The 26,716-nt window shown below is 42.8% G+C and overlaps 3 protein-coding genes across 4 annotated transcripts in view; 1 reads left to right on the top strand and 2 right to left on the bottom strand.

Moving 5' to 3' along the window:
- The window catches only part of wdr18 (WD repeat domain 18), a 21,160-nt gene extending 10,410 nt beyond the window's left edge, over positions 1-10,750 (bottom strand). The window contains exons 1-8 of the mRNA XM_082523136.1: positions 10,661-10,750; positions 10,223-10,510; positions 8,471-8,581; positions 6,960-7,093; positions 6,573-6,714; positions 6,166-6,309; positions 6,008-6,072; positions 4,020-4,144 (exon numbers count right to left, since the gene is read on the bottom strand). Of these exons, the coding sequence (XP_082379262.1) occupies positions 4,020-4,144; positions 6,008-6,072; positions 6,166-6,309; positions 6,573-6,714; positions 6,960-7,093; positions 8,471-8,581; positions 10,223-10,435 (934 nt within the window). The 5' untranslated portion in view covers positions 10,436-10,510; positions 10,661-10,750. The remainder of the gene's footprint in view (positions 1-4,019; positions 4,145-6,007; positions 6,073-6,165; positions 6,310-6,572; positions 6,715-6,959; positions 7,094-8,470; positions 8,582-10,222; positions 10,511-10,660) is intronic.
- Positions 10,713-21,445, top strand: kiaa1614 (KIAA1614 ortholog). The gene is made up of 8 exons (XM_082523134.1): positions 10,713-10,790; positions 13,546-13,719; positions 14,316-15,073; positions 16,045-16,120; positions 17,160-17,370; positions 17,745-17,836; positions 17,914-18,086; positions 20,065-21,445. The coding sequence occupies exons 1-8, from the start codon at positions 10,744-10,746 to the stop codon at positions 20,256-20,258; spliced, it is 1,725 nt and encodes a 574-aa protein (XP_082379260.1). The 5' UTR covers positions 10,713-10,743; the 3' UTR covers positions 20,259-21,445.
- stx6 (syntaxin 6) lies at positions 20,918-26,716 on the bottom strand. Of its 2 annotated transcripts, none has more exons than XM_082523138.1 (8): positions 26,511-26,716; positions 24,849-25,018; positions 23,735-23,829; positions 23,530-23,586; positions 23,258-23,386; positions 23,075-23,181; positions 22,602-22,696; positions 20,918-22,324 (listed from the first exon to the last, which is right to left on the bottom strand). In XM_082523138.1, the coding sequence occupies exons 1-8, from the start codon at positions 26,543-26,545 to the stop codon at positions 22,248-22,250; spliced, it is 765 nt and encodes a 254-aa protein (XP_082379264.1). In that variant the 5' UTR covers positions 26,546-26,716; the 3' UTR covers positions 20,918-22,247. The 2 variants fall into 2 exon arrangements, with proteins under 2 accessions (XP_082379264.1, XP_082379265.1); XM_082523139.1 differs by having other exon boundaries at positions 26,457-26,536.

Genomic DNA, 26,716 nt, shown 5'->3' with positions numbered 1-26,716 from the left:
ACACTTCCTGTAACACCTGTTAGTCATTTAAACTTTGAATGACGTGTCTATGATAAAGAAAGGGTTTTTATCTGAGATGTCCTCCCAGTAAAATAAAGGCAAAGGGGGGTTCAAAGCTGAGGGAAAGTTAAACATCAAAATGTAGGTGGAATGATAATAAGAATAACTGGTGCTGATGCTCAGTTATTTAATTAAAAACTGTAAATCTCTAGGGGACCCGCAGGCTCTGTTTTAACACATAGTTTAAGGGTTTCTCTCAGAAGGATGTTCTCACTCTTACATCATAAATAAAATCCCCGAGCAGTGAAACTCAGGAGGTTTATACTGAAAAGTCCGAGCAGAATTCCTGCTTGTTGTGCTAATAGAAACGGGCTAATTATCCCCCACTCAATTACACATATTGATGGTCTGCTTGGCTCCAGCTGCTGGAATTACACTAATGGTCCAAATGTGGTCCAGAACGACAGATAAATCAGGCTGAGTGTGTTAGAGGCTGAAGGGCTGCCAACACACTGCAGACACTCTGAGGAAACACCCTCAGCTGGTTCGGAGCCTCTCACCTGGATGTTTTATCGATATTCCACTAAACCAGGGGTCTCAAACTTAAATGAGCCATGGGCCAATCCTGGCACTGTCATCTCATTGGAGGGCCACTTTAGTGTTCAAGTAGTACAAAAAACCAAACAAGAAACAAATCCACAAATATTTCAGAAAATGTTTTGTTTGTTTTTTATTTCAAATACTGTATAACAACACAATTTTTTTACTCCCTCTTAACTAACTGAAGCCTTTCATTTAACTACCAAATAAACACATTGGTCCTCTCTTTCTGGCCACACACATGGCAGCACTTCTGCTATCATTTTGTTTGTATTCAACAATACAAAGTGGCAGCCCCCGGGCCGCCACTTTGAGACCCCTCCACTAAACAAACCTATGAAAGACACTTATCACATCAACTGCTTCATGAGCCGAAGGAAAGTTTTTTGGGGGTTTTTTATACCATAAATCTGCAGTTCATCTACCGTCCAGCAGAGGCAGCAGTGAATCTATCTCTATGTTAAAATTAACAAGTTTACAACCAGATAGAAAAACTGGTTTAGCCTCTAAAGATAATTTCTCTTTTCACAACAACTGTACAGGTGAAGAATGTTTTTAGAAAACAACTGTTTGCATTATTGGGGGCATGGCCTCTTTGATTGCAGACAGCTAGCCACCTGTCAAAGCTTTACCAAAGCCTAATTTTACTGAGTGTGGATGTTAATGTAACGCAAGTATGCAGATTAGTTGCTAACATAATTTAGCTCATCTTAAAAACTGTCAGATTCTTTCATCTGAGCACAGCGCCCCCCCCCATCAGTAGCACTGATAACTGCAGGTGGTGAGTCTTCATCAAGTTTTCATTGAATGCCGTTTGTTTACTGAGATACTCCTGAGATCATTGCATTTAATTTAATACTATCAAACATAAAAGAGAATCATTGAAACTGTCAGGCAAATGTGGGCTGCTGAAATGAAAGTTTCCATGTTTTGCGATGTCACAGAAATCATTTATCTTATCTCTATCGTGATAATTCCTTTCTTCTGCGAGTCAGCTTCCTGTCTGTGGTTCTCTTACAGACTCTGATCATAATTCAGCTGCTGATGATTTGTCTCAGCAAAAAGTCTCAGGATTGTAGTGAAGATGAATCTCTGGGAGGTAAAAGCAGCAGTTAAATGTCAGCACTGCAGATGGGCTGCCTCGCAATAGCCTTCCTGTATGGCCATCACACTAATCCCACCCACCAGCTCTTCCCAAAAGTTCCTTTTTAGTTGAACAACAAAAATCCAGCAGCTCAATTAGAGAACACATCAGGAAGCGACTCTGACGCGTCACACCAAGGACACCGTCCAAACAGCTGATCTATGACATTAGGAAATACCTGGCGACTACAACAGTAACCTACAGCCACATGAATGGACAGCTTGCCACGCCATGGAGTTGGCAGCTTCATGTTTAATAGTTGAAAAAATTTAAAGAAAACCTGCAGTTTGCAGGAACGCCACAAAGACAACTCAACTGAGCCATCAAAATTTAGGTGGAATGATAATAATAACTGGTGCTGATGGTCAGTTATTTAATTAAAAACTGTAAATCTCTAGGGGACCCGCAGGCTCCGTTTTAACACATCGTTTAAGGGTTTCTCTCGGAAGGGTGTCCTTGCTCTTACATCATAAATAAAATCCCCGAGGAGTGAAACTTTGTACTGAAAAGTCCGAGCAGAAGACAACTCAACTGAGCCACTGATGTTTGTCAGAAAATGCTGTCACGCTCAGGTGTACGGTTCAATGCAGCATGGTGTGTTCAAGTGTCACTGTGTTTTTTATTCTAGTACGATGTGTTCAGGGGCCCTCAGAGCTGTCAGTGTTTCCCCGCAGCCTCTCGGGGTAATGAGTCCTGAGATGAGGTGGCGGCAGCAGAGAGAGGTGGTCTCGCCTCGTCGCCTGCAGGAGCGGTGCTCTGCTGTCAGATGGATGTTTCTTTATAACAGTCGCAGATCTGACACGCTGAGAAACGGCGGAGGAGGCAGGAGAACTCGGACTGATGCACACCTCCCCCTCCTCGCTTCTCATGAACTCTTCATGAACCTCTCACTTTATCTGGTTTATTTCACAGCAGCTCAGATAATCAATCGCGCGCACACACACACAATGTGTTCGATAACAGTGATGGGATGCAGCGTCTCCTCTGAGCTTAGCACCTGTAGATGGATCTCAAATGACGTCTCTGAGGATCACGTGATGCTGAGCCAATCACAGCATCTCAGATCCGAGACTTCTGCACCGACTTGCCTCAGTCAAACCCAACCATCAAATGATCTACTTCCTGTGACGCATCATTGTTCTCACCATAATCAAATGAAACAAAATAACTGATTAAAAATGGCGAGGAAATGTCTGAGGACCGCCTTCTGTTCCTGTGGTCTTCCTGGGTGCTCCAGGGTCCTGGAGCCATGTGAGTTTACATTTTTAACAAAGTGATAGACAGCAACCTATCCAGGTGCATCCCACCTCTCGCCCGTTGACTGTGCCCAACAGAGGGCGATGGTTTCTGTGAAGGTCGTCAGCATGATGCCTACAGACAAACATCTGCATGGTAATCAGTGACATCACTATGATGTCACACTGATCGTTCTTCACTTCACTCAGTTAAAAAGGCTCAGCTTCAGCCTGGATTCAACTCAAAATCCTGAGATTATTTCAGGTTTGCTCCACCTGTGACATACCTGCAGCGCTACCTGTCTGACACTGGTTTCCTCATAGACCAGTGCTGAGGGGAGCACATTGGTCATGTTTAGTGAAGCCAGGTTAAAAATTCTTCAGCAGCAGGTGAGGTTTGAGATGGCAGGAATTATGTTCTATGGCGTTTCATCACGCTGATGAGTCCGACTCTGCACACGTCAGGTAAAACCATCAGACGGGCTGAGAGCGAGCACCTCCTCTCGCCTTTTTGTGAGGAGCTGAATCTGCTCAGCTGAGACGAATCCTTTTGAGGCGTTGTCGTCATGGAGGATGAAGCTTTCTCTTTAAATTCAGTCTGGCTCTTTGTGAGCAGAAACGTGACCGGGAGGGGGGGAGGGTGAGCCGCGCATCCGGCCAAAGCAGGGATTACGGTCGCTGACGGCCGTTTGAAGTGAGACGAATTTGGCGCGGAGGATTTGGTTAATTACAAAATGTCAGTCACGATCACGGCGGGGAGGTCCCTTCTCGTGTTCCTGTCAGAACCACACCGCCGCTCATCATCAAGCAGACACCAGAGGAGGAGACAGCGCCGCCAGCGTCACCACTCATTAATAACCCAGCAGCAGCTGAGGAGGAGGCAATTAAACAGCACCTCCCTGAGGTGATAGCTTAAAAGTGCAGCTTCCATTGACCCACATGCAACCAGAAGTAGATCTCAAGCTGAGATTTCTTTTGAGCAAGGCAGCACAGATAGAAAAACTCTCAACCCTGATGATGTCACACGGTGCGGGACTTACCTTTGTGTGTGAGGCAGCGGATGCTCTGTTTGCTCTGAATGTCCCACAGTCTAACCGTTTCATCGTGTGACCCTGACAGCAGCAGAGTCCCGTCCATCGACACTGAGAGACACGTCACCATGTTCCTGAGGAGAACACACAACCACGATCAATACAGTTAATAAACCCTAATCAACAATCATCCTGAACCTTGATCATTGAAGTTAATCCACAGTAAACACCTGTTAGAAGGGCTTCCTCTGACGTGTGTTATTCACTACCATCTGGATTACTTCACCGATGGAGACAAGAGCTCTTCATCACACGTGTCGTTTTCCCCACACCTGTTTTCAGTTTATGGTCGTTCATATTTCCTACCACACCCACTGCTTGGCGAGCTTGGAATTAATGAAGAGACAGCCCACCACCATTTATCGCCGTGATGTCACACCTCAGCCCAAGCAGACTCCCACAAGTCTGACGAGAAGCACCGTGAAAACGTGGACAATACTCTGCTGTGATAAAGAACTGGTCGCCTGGCATGGTCATATCCTGTTGACGGTCTACACGTTATTCATTTATTTTCAAACATGGAGATAAAACTGTTTGTACAACACATGAAGTTTCTTAATTTTCTGCTACTCATATTAGGCCCCAGCCACACTCCGTCTGAAGCCCCGCCCCACTTGTTCTAACTTTGTGCTTAAACGTCGTGACTGTTACAGACGATGAAGGTTAATTGTCGGTGGACTCGCTGACCTCCAAACGCTCGACGTGATCACCAGCGCCGCTCCTCGCACCGTACCGGAAACACAATTTGTTCCACACACATGAAAATACTCGCACTTCCTGTCACCGCCACAGAGAAATGGTTGGTGTCAGATTAAACTCATTGAAGCAATCCCGTCCTTTCTACAGATTTTCACCCTCTGCTTTCAGTGAACAAGACTTTTGCTGCAAAAGGAACAGGAAATGACCCAGGGCTATCCGCTGATATAAATCTTTACAGACAAATTTCCATCTTGTCACACAGTGGAAATTTGTGTTTGTTTTATGCTACGTTTTATTCTGATTTTAGCGTTTATTTGTATGTGTAGTATTGATGTTATTTGCATCATTTTTGTGTTTTGCATAATGTTGTTATAATCCACTGTGGAATGGTTGCATCTGTGGAGGTGTGGGTGGGCCCTGAGGTGGCCTATCAGCGGTCGAACAGACTTGTTAAAAGAAAAAGGACAGGCACAGGCTCGAGAGGAAGGAGGAACCAGGCGTGGGAGAGAAGGACATGCTACCGGATCGCCACGTGAAACGGCTTCCAATGTTGTTTGCCGGGTGCAGCCGTGTTGGGGGAGGGTCACCGTGGCTATTAGCCAGGCCAGCTTCACGGATGACGTTTCTGTCCAGTGTCTGTCTGTTTACAGGGCGGTGCCACGAGGGAAGTAGCAGCTAGCAAGAGACTCAAGTGCGGAGCGCAGCTGGGTTGTGATGTGACGAGCCTGATAGAGAGACAGGACGGAGATGGGAGTTTCTCCTCGTCCTCCTGAAACTAGGCTGGCGTGATCCAAAAATCAGAAGAGGAATTCCTCTCTCTTTGTACATATAAGGAACATTTGTCTTAGGTTGTAGGACAATTTTATCGCGGCACTGGGTGGGATTTAATGTACAAAGAACATCTTATTGCAAAAGTTGTTCAAAAGAATTGTGTTTATTTATTCCTGGTCTCCTCCTCGGGGACTAAACTGCGTGTGATTAAGACCCGCTCAGTCTCTCCTCCCTGGGTTTCTGATACACGTGTTCCCCCTCGTATTCTAAGAACTTGTGGCGTGACATTTAGGCCCACCAGCTTTAATGTCCACACAGTTTTTTTCTCACTATTAAACAAAAAGGTAAAAACGGTTCATCAAAGCTTCTAGCGTGAGACTTTATTTTGAAAAGAAGAAAAAAGAAAGCTGGTTTTCGTGCACACACACGACCATATTCCTGCAAACAAACGCCAGCGGCTGTCTCACCTGTGACCTTTAAACACCTGATTCCCCTCGCCATCCGACTGGAACGACTTTTCCCGACCGAGACTCTGCAAACAGTTCAAACAGGTAAACTTTATCGTCTCCCCTTAAAGCTGGGAGGAGTCAAAACATGATTGGGTGAGAAAATGAGACAGACTCACCTGGCTGCACAGAGACACTTGGAAAATATTTCCATCACTTCCTCCACAGAACACGAAGTACTCAGCAGGGTCAAAGGTCACAGACATGATCTCCACATCAAAGAGGATCGAGAGGAGTAGCTCGCCTGAGGACAGCTCCCATACCTAGACAATTAGCAGAAACAAACCCTAAGACTGTGATGAGCTCTGATTGGTATGATTTAACCCATTACTACATGAACTGCAGACACAGACAGTTTCAAGACACCAACTTGTTTAGAGAAACTAAACGAAGTAAGCTTCCTCCTCAATACCACGCTAACTCCTGTTCTTGATTATGGTGAGATGAAGATCATCAGCTGCCCGCTTTACCTGGGTCACAGCTGTCTGGATCGCTGAGTGACATGAGCAGAGGTGCACAAACTCACCTTCACTGTCTGGTCTAAGGAGGCGGTGGCGACTCGAGCCTGAGCTCCCATCAGGCCGCAGTGCAGGTCTGTGATTGGCAGAGAGTGACGAGACATGATGTGGCGAGGCTCAGGGGCGTGGCTTACATCCAGTTGGACAACACTGAAACACAGTGAACAGAGTAAGTGAGTCAGAGATCCGTCTGGCACATCTCAGAGTCACAGGTGACGCGCCGACCTTACCAGGCAAGTCTGAATTTTATAAAACACACACACAGCTAAAGCTGCACCTGCTGGACACTGCGCCTCTCTCCTGGCTGACTTCACATTAGTCTTCTTGTCATGAAATACCTTACTCCTGATTAAAAGCTACAGAACGCTCCAGATGTGTTTTCAGGTATGTCTCACCTTGACAGACTCCACACCAGAGCCAGGTTGTCTTTTCCACCAGAAACAAAATGGCTGCTGTCATCAGTGAACTTCAGACAGGTGACGTCCTGATAGTGACGACTGAGGACAGACAGCAGTTTACCTGTGCACACCTGATCAGTGAGAAAACAAAGTAAACAAACCTGAACAAAGAGACAAACCCCCCCCCCCCAAAAAACGACAAAAACATAAAAGGAAGAACTGTCTCTCTAAGCTCTTCCTGAAATGTTTGAATCCTCATTCCAATCAGCTCCTTCAGCCTCTGATCACCTCCATATGTCTGCTGGAGCTTTATTCTAACATTGAACCTGCAGGAGGTCCAGATGTTCTCATGAACCAGTTTTAGTGAGTTAGTCTTAGCACAGCACGAGCTGATCTCCAATCCTGTGTTCACATTTCACTTTCCAAACCCTCCTCCATGCATTCAGCTTCTACTGTTTCCTCTCTGATGAACAGGATGGAAACAGCTGAGGAGCTCTGAGATGGTGATGCTCTTTCTTAAACTCCTCTGTCAGCATCATCTAAGCAGCTTTTTGTGGTGTCAGTAAGTCAATAATGAGCTTTTATGTTAAACACCTGGAGATGCTTAAAGACGTGTTTTTTGTTCAGATTAACTTTATCTGTTAGTTCTTCAGAGAACACAAGAATATGAGAATCTGTTCTCCACACGAATGTGGGTAGTTGTGCTTCTTATTCTTGTGTGGGTTCTCAGAGTTCCTTCCCCAGTCCAAGTCCTGACTGAGCCTGAGTGCTGATCCGTCTCTATGTTAACCCTGTGATAAACTGGAGACCTGTCAATGTGTACCTGGTGTCACCTATAGCTCAGATAATCTCCTCCCCCAGCAAGACTAAATTAAATAAGAGTGAAACAGATGGATGGATGTATTCTAAACTTTGTTTGGTCAATATTTTCTTTTTGGTAACAACTGTTCCTGTAATATTGGAAAGTCTGTGTTTTGTTTTTTAAATGGTGCCACATTTGTAGAGAAAAGGTATTCGTGGGTTGAGCAACAGAGTTCAGTTATGTGAGCTGTACCCATGACAAACCAAATCTTCTCTGCCAATGCTAAACAGCTGCTATTGACTCTCTTTTGTGTAACATATATTGGATCGGATGATTGAAGTCTGAAGAAACAAGACATGTTTAACAGTTTATTTACTGAACTGAACAATCAGGGGCCTCACGAGCATCTGTACAAACCACACAGAGCCACAACAGCCTGGCACTTCCTCATCACACTGGTCACCAGCTTGGTCACAGACTGGTGAAATCCCATTCATCAAAGGGCAGATTGCTTACTGACCGCTTGATTGATGAGTGACCAGGATGAATGAATGCTGCTGAACAGTAACTTCACATCAGTAGAGTTACTGAAAGAACTTGTGATTTGCATCATGCTGTCTGCCTATTGAGTCGTACAGCACAGGCTAAACAGGATCTTAAAAATTAATAAATTACATTCAGCCAATCGGAGCTTGAATAGACTCACCTCCCACAGGTAAATGGCCTCAGCGACTCCAGCAGCAAGAAAGAGTCCATTAGGTGAAGCAGAAAGACAAGTGACCACACCGGGACACACGATCTTCTGCTGCAGCTGATCCTGAACAACAAAAGAACAAGTGGGTGTGTCTACGAGGGAAGATCAACATATCCAGGCTTACTCTGTTCGCTGGCTTAACAAAATTTAAAAAGCCCAGTCAGAGATTATCAGAGACCATGAATATCAGAACATGGGCATCAGCTTGGTGTTTAACCCCCCATCTTCTTTTCTGCTTTAGGCTCTGAGCATGATCAGACATTCAATTTTCACTTCAATACCATTTTATTTATATACATCACCAAATCACAGCAACAGTTGCCCTAAGGTAATGCCATCCAGGTACCACACTTCATGGAGCTGTATACAGTTCAGAGCTCTGATGTGTCACATTAGAAACAAACATAAACCCCAGCAAACATTTTTATTGTGACGCTTTGTGTGCTTCTGATGATTGGGTATTTCCAGCAGCATTTCTTTTTATTTTCTTTAAAGACGTCTATCAGAGTTGCTACAGGAAATTAAAAGAGGAAACGCAGTGTGAATAACATTTTTGCTACCAAAATAAAACTAGATCAAATACAATAAAGCAAGAACTGAAAACAATATTTGATGATCTCCATTATGCGCTGAGCAATTCAGATTACCCGAGGTCCCTGAGCGGGTCCTGGAGAGCGCCACATCTGGAGACTATTGTCCTACTTCTTTAACGCCCCTCCAAGCACCAGCACAGCTGCTCCTCTGATAGGAGGACATGGGGCTTAGTTGATGCATTTTGTGGAACATGACCCAGTGGTCTTAGCTAACTATAGGCCAATCTCCAACCTTCCTTTCATATCAAAAACACTTAAAAAAAGTAGTTGTCAAACATCTCTGATCATCTGCAGAGAAATGGCTTATTTGAAGTTTCAATCAGGTTTCAGAGCTCATCACAGCACAAAAACAGCTTTAGTGAAGGTTACAAATGATCGTCTTATGGCCTCTGACAGTGGACTCATCTTTCTGCTTGTCCTGCTATACCTCAGTGCAGTGTTCGATACTATCCAATCCATGAAGCCTGATAACACACACCAAGTAGTTAAACTGCAGGACTGTCTTAAAGATAAAGACCTGGATGACCTCTAATTTTCTGCTTCCAAATTCAGATATCAAACTGAGGTGATGGAACCTTCAAGGGAAAGTCAGACACAGGTCAGCAAGGTTCAAACAACAGGTGATCAGCGACCATCACCACAGTGACCTGCAGCACACCCTCAACACTCTGAAAACGGCTCTGCGTACCTGCTGTACCACCAGGTGTGTCCATGTTACATTTGAGCAGCAGGCTTTCAAGGTAGAATGCTTCACAGAGAAACTGCACATCTGTAGGATGTCTCAACAAGATCTGTGTGTACTAACACAGCAGTCTGTGCGAAAACACGTGGACTCACGAATCAGCTTCTTTAACGCTGAGCTGCAGCCATCACACAGGTAAGGTGTGAGGACAGATAAACGGGATTCGGTAGGGGGTTCGAGTGGTTCTGACAACGGCTCTACTTTTTCTTTTTCACAGAATTAAAGTGTCAGCTTTCTAAACGCTTTGTTTACACCTTTAGAGGGACTGCGGGTTTCTGAGCCCCTGTCCGCGCTGAGCGGCGGAGCGTTACTTTGGTGACTCTCGCCTAGTGAGCGAGGTGGGCTCAGCTGGGCCAGGTGCTGTCCTACCTTTCTCTGCAGCTCCCACACGTTGATGAAGTTCTTGCCGAGCTGCGCGGACAGCAGGTACTCCCCGCCGAGCACCGTGAGGCTGCGCGCGCCGCTGTTCCCGCCGCGGTACGAGAGCAGACTGGAGCCGCTGTGCGGGTCGAACACGGTGCAGTTCCACAGCTGGGACCCCGAATCGCTGCTCAGCAGGACCTCCAGAGGAGCCGCCATCATCCACACACACACCGACCACCGCCGTACACTCTACGTCACGTCCGAGACCGATACGTCACGTCCGGGCGCGGTGCACTGTGGGAGATGTAGGGACAGGCTCTATTTAGAAACACCTGTTTTTCTCCAAAAATATTTAACACAAGTAAAAATAAAACTTAGAGCACGGGAGGCGTTATTTATACAAACATTCTAAACAAATGATAAATAATTCAGGTTTTTACTCACCTGAAAGCAAATATGAATATTTTGCATAATTAAACTTCCATTTTAAGAACCGCACATTTTTACCCCTCAACCATAAAAGGCTGATGGGGTACGACCATCCCCCTGCTGGGAGGCCAGCGTGGACACCGAGGTTTGTGAATGCGATAACTCAAGAGCATGTTGGAGTTTTAATTCGACACCGCAGGTGTCGCTACAAAAATCTTGGACGAGTTCAAATCTCAAAAGAATATCCTTAAGCTCTTTGGAAACTTTATTTATACACTGACACACATTACATCCTGTCTTTCAAAGCGAACATTCCTGAGTTCCACCCGCTCATTTGGCAGCATACGTGACGACACGTTTGCCGCCTCAGGGGCGTGATGAGGCAGCATACGTGCCTTCACGGATAAACTGTGCCCCCTTGTGGTGACAACTAAAATACTGCGTCTCAGTCAAACAATAACACGAATGCAGTCCAACACATTTCACAACTTGAGTACACAAATTAAATATCTCAACAAGCGTTCTCGTTTCTAGACTGATAAAACCATGATGATTTTATTTTATTGCGCTTTCATTGAATCCGTTTTATCTTTTCTTTGGTGTTGTGGTTATCTGTAAAGAAAAGGAACCACATCTGAACCTAACATGCCTTTACAGACAGTTACAGTGGCTGGCCGGTTCACTTTTCTGGACTCAAACCCTTTGCACAGTGAATTTCAGTTTCAATCAGTCAGTGAACCAACATTAGGTCTCTATATTCTCTATCCTTGTTACTACTTGAATTAATAATTGATCAAGACACTGATTGATTACAGAAACCTGGTTACAGTAGGATGATTATAATAGTTTAAATAAATCAACACCCCTGAGTTAACTGTCAGAATCCTCTTAACACAGGACGATGAGAGGGTGTGGCAGGCTGCAATCTTTTCCTCCAGCTTATTGATCCACCAAAGACCCAGACAGAATTTTAATTCATTTGAAAGCCTGACACTTACCCATGTCTAAATTTAAAATATAGTTTTATTTGTTGTTATCTATCGTCCAACATGGGCCTTACTTAAAGTATTGTCTGATTTCTCAGACCTTTATCTGATTTAGTGCTCAGATAAATATATTATTTTGGTTGATATTTAACATCACTTCAATTCAAGTTAGTTTTATATATATATAGCACCAAATCACAACAACAGTTGACTCAAAGCATTTAATATTGTAGGCTAAACACATTCCCATAATACAGAGAAACCCCAAAAATCTCCTCCAGCAGAACCATGCTCTGGGAGGGGCTGCCGTCTACCGCAACCACTTGGGGGTGAGGGAACGTAGACAGGACAAAAGGCATGCTATGGAAGAGAGCAAGACATGATCGATAACTCGTAGTTAAATGGAGAGTAGTGTATAAAGCACATGGTGAGTTAAAAGAGGTAAGAGCAGGAGAAGTGCTCACTGCATCATGGGAAACCAGCAGTCTGAGAGTGACGTGCTGTATTGGGGTGATATGGTACTATAAAGTCTTTAAGATAAAATAATGGGCCTGATTATTCAAGACCTTGTATGTGAAGAGAATGATTTTAAATTTTAAATCCATTCTGGATTTAACAGGCAGCCAGTGAAGAGCCAGTATGGGAGTAAAATGCCATTTGTTTCTAGTCCCTGTCAGTACTCTTGCTGAAGCATTTTAAACCAACTGAATGCTTTTCATAGAGTTTTTAGGACATTCTGACAATAACAAATTACACTAGTCCAGCCTGGAAGTAATAAATGCATAAACAAGTTTTTCAGTATTACTCTGAGCCAAGATGTTTCTAATTTTAGAGCTATTGTGCAAATGGAAGAAAGCAGTCATAAATATTTGTATAATGTGCATATTAAAGGGCATATCCTGGTCAAAAACGACACCAAAATTCCACACAGTGTCGCTGGAGGCCAAGGTAATGCCATCCAGAGTAAGAATCTGGTTAGATACCATATTTCTATTTTTAGGGCCAACCACAATAACCTCAGTTTTATCTGAATTTGCCATGGATATGAGAAATGTCCATGGCAAGCAGGAAATTAGATGTGATCCAGGGTTTTGTGTCTGTAAGACATGTACTTTTAGCTTTATAGTCACAGAATAAATGATCTGAACAAGTTCAGAAATGCTTTTAGCCTAAATAATAGAATAGAATAGCTGTTTATTGATATTGTTCATGTACAATATGATTGTAAAACATCTTAATAAAAAGTAGCTTTTATCTCTAGGTAAAATACAACTTTTTAACATCTACCCCTGGGAGATGAACAGGAGAAGTGGCCTGTCTAGGAGTAGACTGTGTGTGTGTGTGTATTTTAAAACTATATACAACAATTCTTGGGAACAGGTGGTGGCATCCCTAGTAGCCCTGAAACCATAGAGTTAAACCTGAAGTTACCATGATAACCAAAAACCCTGCCTCTTGCAGAGTTATGACTCTGCTGTGTGTCATGCTGGTAGAGATAACCCGAAAACTGTGAATTTACATCAGCTGTCAGCAGTCTACCCTACCTGCTCAGGTGTATTGACGGCTGACAACATTTCACAAATGAACACTCAGGAACTAAAAGTATAAAAAAGTACTATCAGTGCTACAAGTACACGATTATTACTTGATCATGACATGAGAACAGGTGGAACAGCACACCTGTACATGTTTCAGGACAACATGAAGGAAACTAATTTTTGTTAAAGCACAAAACCTTCTCTACTGTCCTGTTGGAAAATAATGAGGGCCAAAAGTCTGAAAAAGCAGAAATGTCCCCACAGAGTGGGTCAAACACACTGTGCTGATGTAAACAGTCTGTGGGCTCGTCAGTTTAATTAATCCTGACCAGCTGCTCCTGGTAATCCTCCTTCCTCTGTCCCTCTGACCAATCAGAGCACCTGATGTCATCCTCGCTCTTCACCCCTCCTCGTGTGTGTATGTGTTCAGCCTCTTTGTGGTTGACCGGTTGCCGCGGCAGCAGCAGTGTGAGGACGGAGTTCGTATGAAGCGTCGTTGTTTTCCTCTGAGAGGAGACCACAGCCTGCTGACCCCTGACACACACACACTGTGAGTAATACACACATGCATACATGCCGTGAGTAACACACACAATCTCACACACACACACACACACACACACACACACACACACACACACACACACACACACACACACACACACACACACACACCATAAGTAACACACACGCCGTGAGTAATATATACACACACACACGTTGACTAACGAAGCTCAAACAGTTTTATGAAGAAGCTGTTCTTTAGTTCTGTGCTCTTAATTACATCATTATGACTTGGTGATTAAATTAACTGCAGAGCAGCTGACTGGTCACCGTTACCTTTAGTGACAAACACCTGAATCTTGTTTTACCAGATAATGGGAAAAACTAGAAATGGGTTAAACAAACACTGAAATCAAAACACTAAAGAAGTTATTTTTAAAATATATTTTTCTTCACAAAAATAATAAATTATTTAAAAAAAAAATAAGGCAAAAAAAGATTGTTTTATGATGAAACAAAAAAAATCGATAAATACTAAATAAAGGCTTCACTGACAAATCTGATTTTGTAGATTACAGTTTTATTTTTAACCTTCTCTCTAAAACCATTAAGAATCAGTTTTTACATGTCTCACTATTTCAGCCTGGGGTTGAGGCAATGTGATCAGGTGCAGTCAGGGGGTGTGGCTCCTCTCTCAGGAGGCTCATCCAGCAGCAAACCCAACACCGCGTCGGCCAGGCAGCGGCCAGCAGCATCTCCGACTCGTCGTCTGCGGTTTGAGGATGAGACGGAAAAGGAGGCGGAATCTCGTTACCTGGAGCGACAGCGGCAGAAGAGACAGACGGGGAACTGCGGAGTTGGTGTGGTGATGTCCAAACCAGACTTGAACCTGTACATCAATGGCACGGCGGAGGCAGGGCACGCGGTCGGCAAGCAGCCAAGGGGGCGAACAGTGGTGAGCAGAGCAGGTCAGAATCACACCTGTGAGAGAGGAATAAGATGCGGAGTCAATCTCTGGCAACACTCACCTGGAACTGACAAGAGGGGGAGCCTAAACAGACAGCACCTTAACCTGCGGACTGAACCAATCAGAGAGACCTACATCGGCTCTGTCACCAGTGTGGAAAAGGATGGGGCTTACACACAGGTGAGACGGCAATCAGTGGAGCTAAATGGAGCCCAGGTGACTTTTCATCAAGCCATGCCCTACGCTGGCCTGCCAACCAACCCCTATGCCCCTCACTCAATGGGGCTGTGTACTACCCACCCGCCCAAACTGCACAGAGAGCATCAATTGGGGCCTGAGCCTAGGGAGAGGAGAGGGCGTGAGGTGGAGGAAGATCTGAACAACATGATGAAGAACTCCTCATCCTCCTCAGAGAGGAGCGCAGACACAACAGGTGAGAACTTATCTCCTGAAAAACATTTGCCTACACACTTTGTGTTGAGCTAAGAAATTTACCTGCTAAATCACCACAGTAACTGGTGCTGAAGGCATCGCCTAGTCAGGATCAGGTGATGTTCAGAGTTTGAGTTTAAAATCAGCTGAAGAATTTCCTTTGATTCTTTTATGTGCAGCTTTATGTGCAGTCGATGAAGCTGCGGCAGCTCAGACTGAACATTCCTGTGTTTGTGTGCTGTTGCAGAAAATGTCTAAATGTTGTTCTGCTTGATTATGATCTGCTGCTTAGTCTCTTTCACACTGCTGCAAACACAGAAAACACACCAAGCATAACTGTTCAACAATTTACATTAATTCACGCTGATCTGATTTCCACATCTTCTTAATCACCCTGTGGGACAGGAAGCTTGTATGTTAATGTGGATTCACTGCGATTCAGATCTTAATTTTACCACTCTGTGCCACAAATCACCAGATTAAACAGCTACTGCACCGTTCGTCTCTCAGATTATTTATATTAGAATTTTATGTTCTTTACAGATTTTTATCTCTATTTTTATCATCATCATCTTCTGATAATGGCTCTAACTGGACTGGCAGGACTCACAGATATTATTTAGTGCAGAGGAAGAGTCACAAGACATATGAAATGCCCATTTTTATGTGAGCGCACTCAGAGCCTGAAGCCCAGTTTAACAGAGAAAGTTGATAACCAGTATGCTGACACCCATCATCTCTGACTGGGATTTTAAGTTTTGTTGAGCCAGCTAACACAGCAAAAGCCTGGATATCTTGAACTTCCTTGTACCTTCTGTTGTACCTCTAAACATAAACATGAGGCTACCATAAATCATTTTATTTAATCTGTGAGCAGTTTGTTTGGCCTCCAGAGTTCACTGCAGAGCTGCACATGATATCACATGCGCCTCTAAACACACCTTAACCTCTAGATTTCTAATTTGTTTACAGCTGAGAGTCATCCCCCGCCCACCTCAGAGCCAATGAGAGCAGAGCTCCACCAACTTGACGTTTCACTTCCTCCACAGTGAGTTTGTGTGACTTCATTGACAGCTGGTCAAGGAGATGAGCGTCACACCTGGATTCATGTGTTTCATGAGTTTAGTTGCAGCAGCCTAACTGATCGCTTATTTGGTTTAATTGTGTTTTGATCACATGCTCATCCCCGCTATTCAATTCAACTCAATTTTATTTATTCATCACCAAATCACAACAGTTGCCTCAAGGCGGATATTGTAATGTAGATTACATACAGAGAAAAACCCAACAATCATATGACCCCCTATGAGCAGGCACTTTGGCGACAGCGGGAAGGAAAAACTCCCTTTTAACAGGAAGAAACCCCAGCAGAGGGAGGCGCCATCTGCCGCGACTGGTTGGAGTGAGAGCAGCAAGACAGGATAAAAGACATGCTGTGGAAGAGAGCCAGAGATTAATAACAAGTATGATTCAATGCAGAGAGGTCTATAATGTATAATGTAAATGTGTGGACCTCCACAATTAACCTTAGTGTGTAAAAAGGACTCTCCATTTACATGAACAAATTGGAGTCTATTAGACAGATATGATACAACCCACTGCAGCGCAGTACCTGTAATACCTACAGCATGCTCTAATCAATCATTTTAACAGAAAATTATGGTCACAACAGTATTGAACACTGCACTGAGGTCCAGCAGGACAAGTACAGAGATGAGTCCACTGTCAGAGGTCAGAGGCCAGTAATGGTTTAACTACAGCCGATTATTAGAGATAGATTGATCATATTAACTCATTCACTGCCAGCCATTGGCAGTGAATGAGTTAAACCCATTGACTCATTCACTGCCATTGACGGCTATAGACGTCAATGGCAGTGAATGAGTTAAAGATTGAAGCATTAATTAATGGCAGGACTTCTTTCAACAGTCTTGTAGGAATGGGGTCTAAAAGACACGTTGATGATTTAGAGGAAGCAATTACTGAAGTTAACTCAGAAAGATCAATACACTGTTTAAATCCAGCTGTGATCTCAGGTGTTTCCAGGTGAGGTGTCATGTGGCTGATCTCATTGATCTGTGTTGCAGTTTAAGCAGCAGAGAAGATTCCTCCCGTCTTTCTCTGCGACGTTTTTTCTCCACCGTCACACTGAGCAGGACTCGAACCAGCAGCCTCGACCGCCTCTGCTCACGGACCCATGAGCGAACCCACCCCTCCCTCGCTGACTCCACCTCCTCAATTTCCAGGAACTCCTCCAGCCTGGTGAAGAAAACTTTATCTGTTGAGTCGCTCAGTGTGGTGAGAACATGAATTATACATCTATCTATATGTATGTATGTATATATATATATATATATATATATATATATATATATATATATATATATATATATATATATATATATATATATATATATATATATATATATATATATATGTATATATATATGTATATATGTATATATATATGTATATATATATATGTATATGTATATATATATATGTATATATATATATATATATATATATACGTATATATATATATATATACACGTGTATATATATATGTATATATATATACATATATATATATATATATATATATATATATATATATATATATATATATGGTGAGACTACTTCTTTAACCTATCTGTTTCCTGTCTGTTCAGCAGGAAGTACCACTTTTCCAGTCAAGAAAGTCATCTTTGGAGCTGAAGAAGAAGAAAGATCGTTCTGCGAACTATAAACCAGCTGCTGAACAGTAAGACACACACTTCTCTTTTCTACCCTGATACTCAGACCAGCCCATCACAGCCTACCCACCTGTTTGTCTCTCAGGTCCTTACCTGGTAGTCTTGGCGTCGAAGACATCAGTTGTCCCTCTTCAGTTTGCTCTGTTGGGCGGATTCTTCAGATTTGCCCTGATGGGACATTTTTATTGGAGCTTAAGCGACCAGTGGGTCAGACGTTTGGCTTCATCATCAGCAGAGGAAGAGGACGACGTGACACTGGTACTAACTCTACCGACACTTCCCCTAATACTTAATATATATAAGTATTTTTCACCTTACTAAATGGTAAATGGCCTGTATTTGTATAGCGCTTTTACTAGTCCCCCTAGGGACCCCAAAGCGCTTTACACACCCAGTCATCCACCCATTCACACACACATTCACACACTGGTGGAGGCAAGCTACAGTTGTAGCCACAGCTGCCCTGGGGCAGACTGACAGAAGCGAGGCTGCCATATCACGCCATCAGCCTTTCTGGCCAACACCAGTAGGCAGTAGGTGAAGTGTCTTGCCCAAGGACACAACGACCGAGACTGTCGAACCGGCAACCTTTCGATTACAAGGCGAACTCCCAACTCTTGAGCCACGATCGCCCCACTGATACTACTGATATCATCTTAAATACTACTCACATTACTAAATATATCGACTCACTAATATGCTGGGGTCAGGGAGATTCTATCTGGGGACTTTATTGTCCTGCTGTGGAACAGTGACAGTAATGTAGAAAATGACAGTTCCCACAATGAAATGAGCGTGCGGCACCACCAATAGATCACAAAGCACATCACTGCCTGATGAGCCAGTCACAGCTGTTCCTTGCACCATGCAGCTTGAAGTTTCCTGGATGTACTCCAGGAAAATGACACTGCATTAAACAACTGCACAAGGATTGGATCACTGCCACATTTGTCCCGCCTTTCCACACAATTTAATTTGTTCTGATTGGATCTCATTTTTATTTATTTTTTTCAAAAGTATAAATACATTTCATCATAGTTTTTGTCCTTGTGCATCAGTTTTTAATTAATTACCATGTTGTATTGTCAGGAAAAAAAACGGTTATCGACAAAAACTATGCCGAAAACTATAGGTCAAAAAATGTAACAGATTGAGTGTATGTAAGCATCACAAATAAAACTACAATGTTTGGAAGACTTGTGTTAAACATTCCTTACACTGTTTAAATAAAGAAAAAAACTACATTTTTATAGAGGGGTTAATAATTCTTTCCATGTAAGTGTGAGAATTTTAAAATGAATTCTAAAGTCAACTGGGACCCAATGTAAAGAAAATAAAATGCAGGTAATGTGAGCTGGCATCCCAGAGTGTTTCAGGAGTCTGGCTGCAGCATTCATTATTGCTTGGAGGCATAACAGAGATAATTTGTCCATGCCCATAAAGAGAGCATTTCAATAATCTAAGTGTGATGATACAAATGCATGAACAATTTTCTTCATTTCAGAGGAGGCAACTATAGCTTGCAATTTAAAAATGTTCCTTAAATGGAAGAAACAGGAATGGGAGATCAATTTTATATGTGAGTCCAAGGTCAAGGATGAATAACATACAACACCAGAGGCCATAAGAAGATCATTTATAACCTCCACTAAAGCTGTCTCTGTACTGTGAGGAACTCTGAAACCTGACTGAAACTCTTGAAATAAAAGATTCCTCTGCAGATAATCATTTGGCTGTTTGGCAACTACTCTTTCAAAAACAATTTAGGTGAAATGAAGGTTGGAGATTGACTTATATTTAGCTAAGACAGCTGGGTCAAGTGATGACTTTCTAAGTAACGGTTTAACTACTGCCAGCTTTGAGCAGTCTTTTAGGAATGGGGTCTAAAGACATGCTGATCATTTGGAGGAAGTAATTATTGAAATAAAGTTAGAAAAATAAAAACTCTAAATAAATATCAACAGTATTGAAAGTAGCTGTGTATGTTATGAATAATTTTGTTTTGCAATAGTTAACATTTTATTTGTGAAGAAGTTCATGAAGTCATTACTAGTTAATGTTAAAGGAATGGTTGGCTCAACAGTGCTCTGACTTCTTGTCAGCCTGGCTACAGTGCTGAAGAGAAACCTTGTTCTTTTTTTCTTCAATCAGTGATAAATAGTAAGACGTTCTAGCTTTATGAGGGCTTTTTTTTTTATAGAGCAACAAACTACTAACAGTTTGATGTACATTACAGGTGTGTATATAGAAGACATGAACAGCAGCACTGGGAAGCTGTATGCTGGCCTGCTGGCTATTGGAGATGAGATCCTGGAAGTCAACGAGGAGAAGGTGGCCTGCCTCAGTCTGGACCAGGTGACAAACCTCCTGATCAAGAACCAGTCTGTCACCATTCGGGTCCTTCGACACCAGAGGACACGTTCAGAGTGACAACCACACTGCCTGACTGAAGAACCAGTTGCCAACACTGAACCTGACTCACCTGTTTATGGCAGTAACAGAGTTAAAGCAAAACAGCAGTCTATGTCTTACACTTTCTCATGATGAGAAGCTTCTTGTTTCCTGTTAAATCACTTTGACTTGCTGGTGTGAATATTTGTTTAATGCCATGCAGTATTTGTCCTCTGAGCTGATACTGTTTTTTTGTTTTTTCAATTTTATTTTATTATTATATTAATAATATTATTGGGGTTTTTTTCATGAAGTAGCTTGGTTTTTTATTTTGTCTGTGTTTGTTTTGCTTTTGTTAAAGAAAAATATTGTTTAAAAACAAGCTGGAACCTGCCAAAAGAAAATTATTCAAAGTGAAAAACTCATTGGTCAATAATTGAAATCAGTCAGACTGGATTAAAATGTACCTTAATCAAATGGTCAAAGTCTGTTTTCTTTTCTTTTCTTTATTGAATAAAAAAAAAAAAAGCTCGAGACATATCATACCATCGGTCACCAGATAATACTTTTATCAATCACTGATCTGTAACAGCTTTCTCCATTCGGACACTCATTATTTATTCTTGTTTAGTGTGAGGAATAAAGTTTTGCGGAAACATGAGCAGTCTGGTTAATCTTTAGTGTAAAAGCAGGTGAAATTTTAGGTTTGTCACAATCTTTATTTCAGTTTGTTTTGCGTTTCAGTCAGACATCAGAACACTGAGATCATTTATTCAGGAAACATTTTAGCGGCCCCAGGAGAATTGCCACCGTCACGCCGTACCATAAACCCGATATCTAGGACAATGTGACTGGCTGTTGCTGCCGTCATCCATTTTCATGTTTTAACTAACTTGCTCACCAGCCTTCAGAATAGTACACTAAAGGAGCCACAGGAAGTCATCCACAGGTCAATAAGTCACTCAATATGCTGCACATGTGATAAATACAGGAAACAGAAATAAAAAAGACAACAAAATAAAACGGTTTCAGTCAAAAAACAAAACAGGAATTTTAGTGTTTCTACTTTAGCTGTAAAGTACTGCCATGAAGTTCAAACTGAACTAAACCAGTTTGAACTGAACTAAATGTGAGTTAAATTAAAATGAGTATTCAACACAACTGGATAAAAGTGTCTTTAAAGTGGACCTGCTCTCCTCACTTCCTGTCGTGTGTCTCCTGCTCCTGTGACGGATGTTTGTATTAAAGTTTCTAATAATTAGGTCACAGTGCATACCCTCCTGAGAACCAGCCTATTCATCATTTCCTCTCTAATGTACATTTGTTTTTGGTCTATATGTTTTGAATTATTTGTTCTACCCTACTAAGTCCTGACGTACTAAATAGAGGACATCCTGGGCTTTCCATTGAGATCTCATGTGTCTGGGTGGCCTCTTTTAGCTCCAAAAAGGAAGGAAATCACAAAAAGATTCCTTTTTCCTTGTTTCTCAGGAGGATATAGTTTTCCCTGTGAGCCAAGAGCTCAGACTGCTCTCAACATTTTTTCTATTCTTGAATCTGGAAGATGCCACAGAGAGAGGATAGAAGCCCCACCCACCTGCTGTTCATACCTTCTGTTTATGAGGGGCAGCCAATAAGACTGTCTTGAAGTGTTGGAGGATAAATTGAGGGGCTGCACCAAGGCCTAGTATCAAATAAAAGAAGGATTACTTTGAGCTGTGACTCACGCAAAGCTACTGTGCAAAGGAGCAGAATAAGTCCACATTAAACTCGAGTGAAACTTGTTATTTTCAGTTTTAAATAAAAAGAACAACCAATCAAAACCACACCAAACATGACCTTTGACCTCTGAGGTGGTTCTAACAGTTAAACACTCAAGGAACCAAAAGTGCTGTTCACTCCCGATCAGCAGGAAGAGTCCATTAGAGTCTAAATAAAGTTCAGCACAGTCCAAAGAATGTTCAGTAGAGTATAAATGGAGTCCAGTAAACGGGATTAAGATTTCATGTCGATAGGTGGAGGCATTGATCAGAGTATAAAGAAAAGGAGAATGATGATGAAGAGGATGGTAAGCAGCACGCCGATGGCACACCACTGACGACGATCTGCAAACACACAGAGTTAATAAGATGAGTACAGGTGAGTGCACCTCATTAATACAGGTAGTCACACTGACTCCAGCTCAGTTCAATCCGCAGAGGGAAGAACTACAGCAAGATCAATAATTCCATCATCATCATCAATAAATCCAAATCAGCTTAAAGCTACAAAATTTCCTGCCCTAATTGATCATTTCTGATTCATCAGCTCTGAACATCTAAAACCCTGCCCACCCCTCTGAGTTAACTCATATCTTGTTTCATGTGCTGTTGGGCAGATTACCGCTGGTCATGTGGGACACCTTGGCGAGCTTCTTCATTACGTTGTCCAGTTTGGACTGAGTGTTGTCCATCTCATGGCCAAAGTCATCCAACATCCTGCAGGAAGGACATCAGTAAGTCTCTGACAGGTGCCTCCACTCCCCCCTCACCTCTTTGCTTATTACAGGCCAAATAAAGTTCCAGTTCAATTAAATTTTATTTGGAAATTACTATATCAGAAACTAAAAGCTGTCTGAAGCTTTTTCATATACAAAAGAGCAGACAATGAGCCGCTATGGTGAGGAGCAAGAACAGGAAGTGACCTTTAATCGTCACATAAAAAAAACACAACAACAAAAACAAACATAATGCCTTTGAGAAAGCACCGACATAGGGATCACAGGAACTTTAGTTTACCAAATCACCTTTACCACTCTGACATTTTGTAGTCACATGACGTTCCCACCCACCCCTCTTACTACACTCGGTTCTTACACGGCCTGCTCATCCAGCTCCATGCCGATTCGCTCCGACATGTTCTTCAGGACTCCGATGGTTCCCGACACAAGTTCCAGCTGCTCATCCTGCTGCTCCGCAATCAGCTATCAGAGACAGGAAACACTTTAGCGGCATTGTAAAGGTGGAAAACTTGTTTAGGTTTCTCAGGTGTTCTTGTACCTGCTGCTGGACCTGCTGTTCCTCGATGATCTGAGAGTTAGCGTTCTGTAGCTGGTGGTCCAGTCGGCTGTACTTATCTGCACCAGGCTGCCATATGGGGCCCTGAGCACCACGTTCACCCAGCAGAGCCTGAAGGTCACAACAACAGTTACACGTGCACCAAGACCAGGTATACAGGAGGACCCCAAGAGGATCCAACTGAGATCTTGTGGTGCCCTGAAGGTTCTGCAGTCTCGGGTAATGGATCACCCGTAGGCAGGTGTGACAGTTACCTGTTTGTTCTTTCGGTCAGAAGCAGCAGGTGGAATCGACATCTGAGCTTTCATTTCCTGCAAAACAAACACAGCAGCAAATCAAATCGATCAATTCTGGACATCTCAGGTAATCAATCACCTGAACGATCTACCTTGTAAATTATTAGAATATGACTGGGTCCTTCTGTCTGAGCCATTGATCTCCTGTTGTCAATAAAGTTACCTTGACGGCAACCCGCATGCTGTTGATGAAGGCCTTCCTCTTAGACAGCTCGGCAGCATCCAGGTTGAACTTCTTTGGGTTCGACTCGACAATACGTAAACTTACCGTTAAGAAGAATTATCTTATTTTCATATAAAACATGTTACATAATGACAATGTTGGTGACGTGACCTCAACTCAGGGGTGGCATGTAGCCCCCTAATGCATGCTAAAGATGAAAGTAAAACCTAGTTCAGCTCAGAGAGCATATTTAACAAAATAAGAAACACATTTTAATATATTAGCTGAAGTTAATGACGAAAAATCACAACAACAGTTGCTTTATAGTGTTAGGTTAGGTAAAGGCCCGAGAAAACTGAAAAAAACCCAACAATCAGACGACCTATGTGCACGCACTTGGCGACAGTAGAAAGGTGGAGGTTTCTTCCTTTTAACAGAAGGAAACCTCCAGCAGAACCATGCTCAGTGAGGGGTGGCCTTCTGAGAGATCAGTTAGGGATGAGGGGATGAAGACAGAACCATGCTGTGGAACAGAGCCAGAGAAGCAAAAAGAAAAGTTTGAAGCCTAACCCTAATCTTAAAAGTAGAAATAGTGTCTGTCTCCTGAATCAAAACTAGAAGCTGGTTCCATAGAAGAGGGACCTGTTCTAATAAATTCAACACGATCACTTACTCTGTCTTCACAATCAGTGATTGATTGGAGCCAATTTCAGTGTTTGTAAATATGTAATTAATGATTACTAATTGATTGATCTGCTCTCAGCATGTACGAGGAAACGGGTGTCAATCAGCAGCTTCAGATGCAGTGGGAGGGGAGGAGTCTGTTAACCCTCCTCTTCTTCATTAAATTGTCATCAAACAGACTCTAACCATTTATGAACCAATCAAATTGCTCCATCTCACCTTGTGCACCAGGTCTATGTGAAGATTTACAAACAAAACTGTCTTCACTGTCCAGGGTTTTGAGGTGATACACATCTCCTCTTCTTCTTCATTCTTTCTTTTTCCACAGCTGAACGAATCAGCCAATATCAGATGCTCTAATCATAAAACTGTATGTACACCTGTATATACACCTGTGCGTGTTTCTGCTGGCTTCACATTTGAAGGATATTGATTGTCTCGTCAAGGTCCTCTAGGTCCCACTCGATGGAGCGCAGGCTGTTCCTCAGCTCATTGGTCGTCCAGTCTATCTCCTCCTTGGAGGCTCCGCCTCCCTCCACCATCAGTTCGCTCCATCTATGATGGAGGCTCTGAGCAGCGTTGACTGCTTTCTGCACCTCGCTAAAAAAACAAAACAAAAACAAAAAAACAAACAGGTGAAGTTGAGCTTCAGAGGAACCTTAATAGCACAAACCAGAAACAGAACCAGGTCTATCTGCTGCAGGGTGTTTTCATGTGACGTAAGGTAACTGGAAAACTAAATAAATACAAAACTGGAGGGTCAACTTTATGGATCGTTTACTGATCAGTGTTTAAATGTCCAGCAACAATTTCAGTCAAATCTGCACAGCCACCCGGTTGTTATTTTACAGAGCCAAGGAATCAAAATGTTTTTAAAATCACATGGCTCACTATCTGTACTCTGCCATGTCCCCCATTCTCCATGCAAAATATGAAAAAGAAGAAAACATGTGAAGGAACTGATTATGTCAAAACAAAAAGCTACTTATAGAAAGGAACCTATTAGGGTGAAGTAATGTTACACCTGTAAACAGGTTATATATCACTGATCAATAAAATCAAACATCTCATCTGTAACGTTCAAACAGGCTGAAATCAGAAGCGATATAAGCACAAGCTGTGGTCCTGTGTGTGAATCAGGAGGAGATACAGGTGTTCCCTCATGTGACAAGTGATTAAGGTGCTTGAGAGGCCAGCCTCGCCCACCTGAGATCAGAGGTGAAAACGTCTTAAGCCTCTGAAGTTTGCACAGTGTATTATACAATCATCATGGAGGTCACTTTCATTTAACATGATGCAGTTGCTGCTGTGTGGTGGTTTATACGTTCAAGGAGACACAGTTCACTTTGGGATTCATTGGGAACATCATGAGAGAACACACACCACACCCCTCACAGATCACTGAGGAGGAGCATCATAAAAGTTGGAGACACCAAGAGACCATAGAAAGTGATCAGGAGAGCGTTCTGCGATTGGCTGCAGACACTATAAAGCTGTGGTGGAAACGAAGCCAGTGCACAAAGTGTTCTCCACCACGGATCATCCTGATCTCGCCTGCTGCACAAACTGCTTCACCTCCACAACATACAGGAGGTCTGTGACTCTCTGATAAACATACACCTATCTGGAAATGTCATCATTACTATTAATAACAATATTATTATTATTCACCCACTCATTCATTAATTCTCTGTCGCCTATCCAAATGTTATTATTATATTATTTTAATTGTTGCTGTTTCAGCTTCATTCCACCTGCTCCAAACAGAAGCTGGTAAATTTGATCTAAATAGAGTCTCTCACTCTTTCTCATCATCATCATCGTGGTACACACAGACGGTCTAAAACACCTCCTAAAACTTTAATCTGATAAAAAACACACAAAGCTAACAGGCTAACATGCTAATAAACTAACTGTGAAGACACGTTTATGTTAACGTTAGCACGTTAGTTGCCGTGAATCTGCTCCGGCACACACGTCGGTCTCACTATTGACGGAAACAGATCAACGATCAGATCGATTATGGATCAGCTATCACCTGTCCGCAGGCTAATGTTAGCTGCTAGCCCTGTGTTAGCGACGCGGTTCTGACCCTTTGACGACGAAGAACGGGTCTTCCATGGACATCCCGCCGGCTCTGCTCACTCCATCACCCACTTTCTCGTAACCGAATCCGCGGATTCTGATTTCCGCCGGTCCGTCCTCACGAAGCCGCTAACGGAGCCGCTAACAGGCTTTGTTTACACGTAGCACCGGAAACAGCTCCGCGATGGCACTCTTCTTCTTCTTCTTCTTCTT

Source organism: Aulonocara stuartgranti (genome assembly GCF_965226115.1).
Source record: "Aulonocara stuartgranti genome assembly, chromosome: 23".
NCBI classification, from domain to species: domain Eukaryota; kingdom Metazoa; phylum Chordata; class Actinopteri; order Cichliformes; family Cichlidae; genus Aulonocara; species Aulonocara stuartgranti.
Note: the sequence above shows the minus strand (reverse complement) of the source record. Positions and strands in the feature narration are given on the sequence as shown.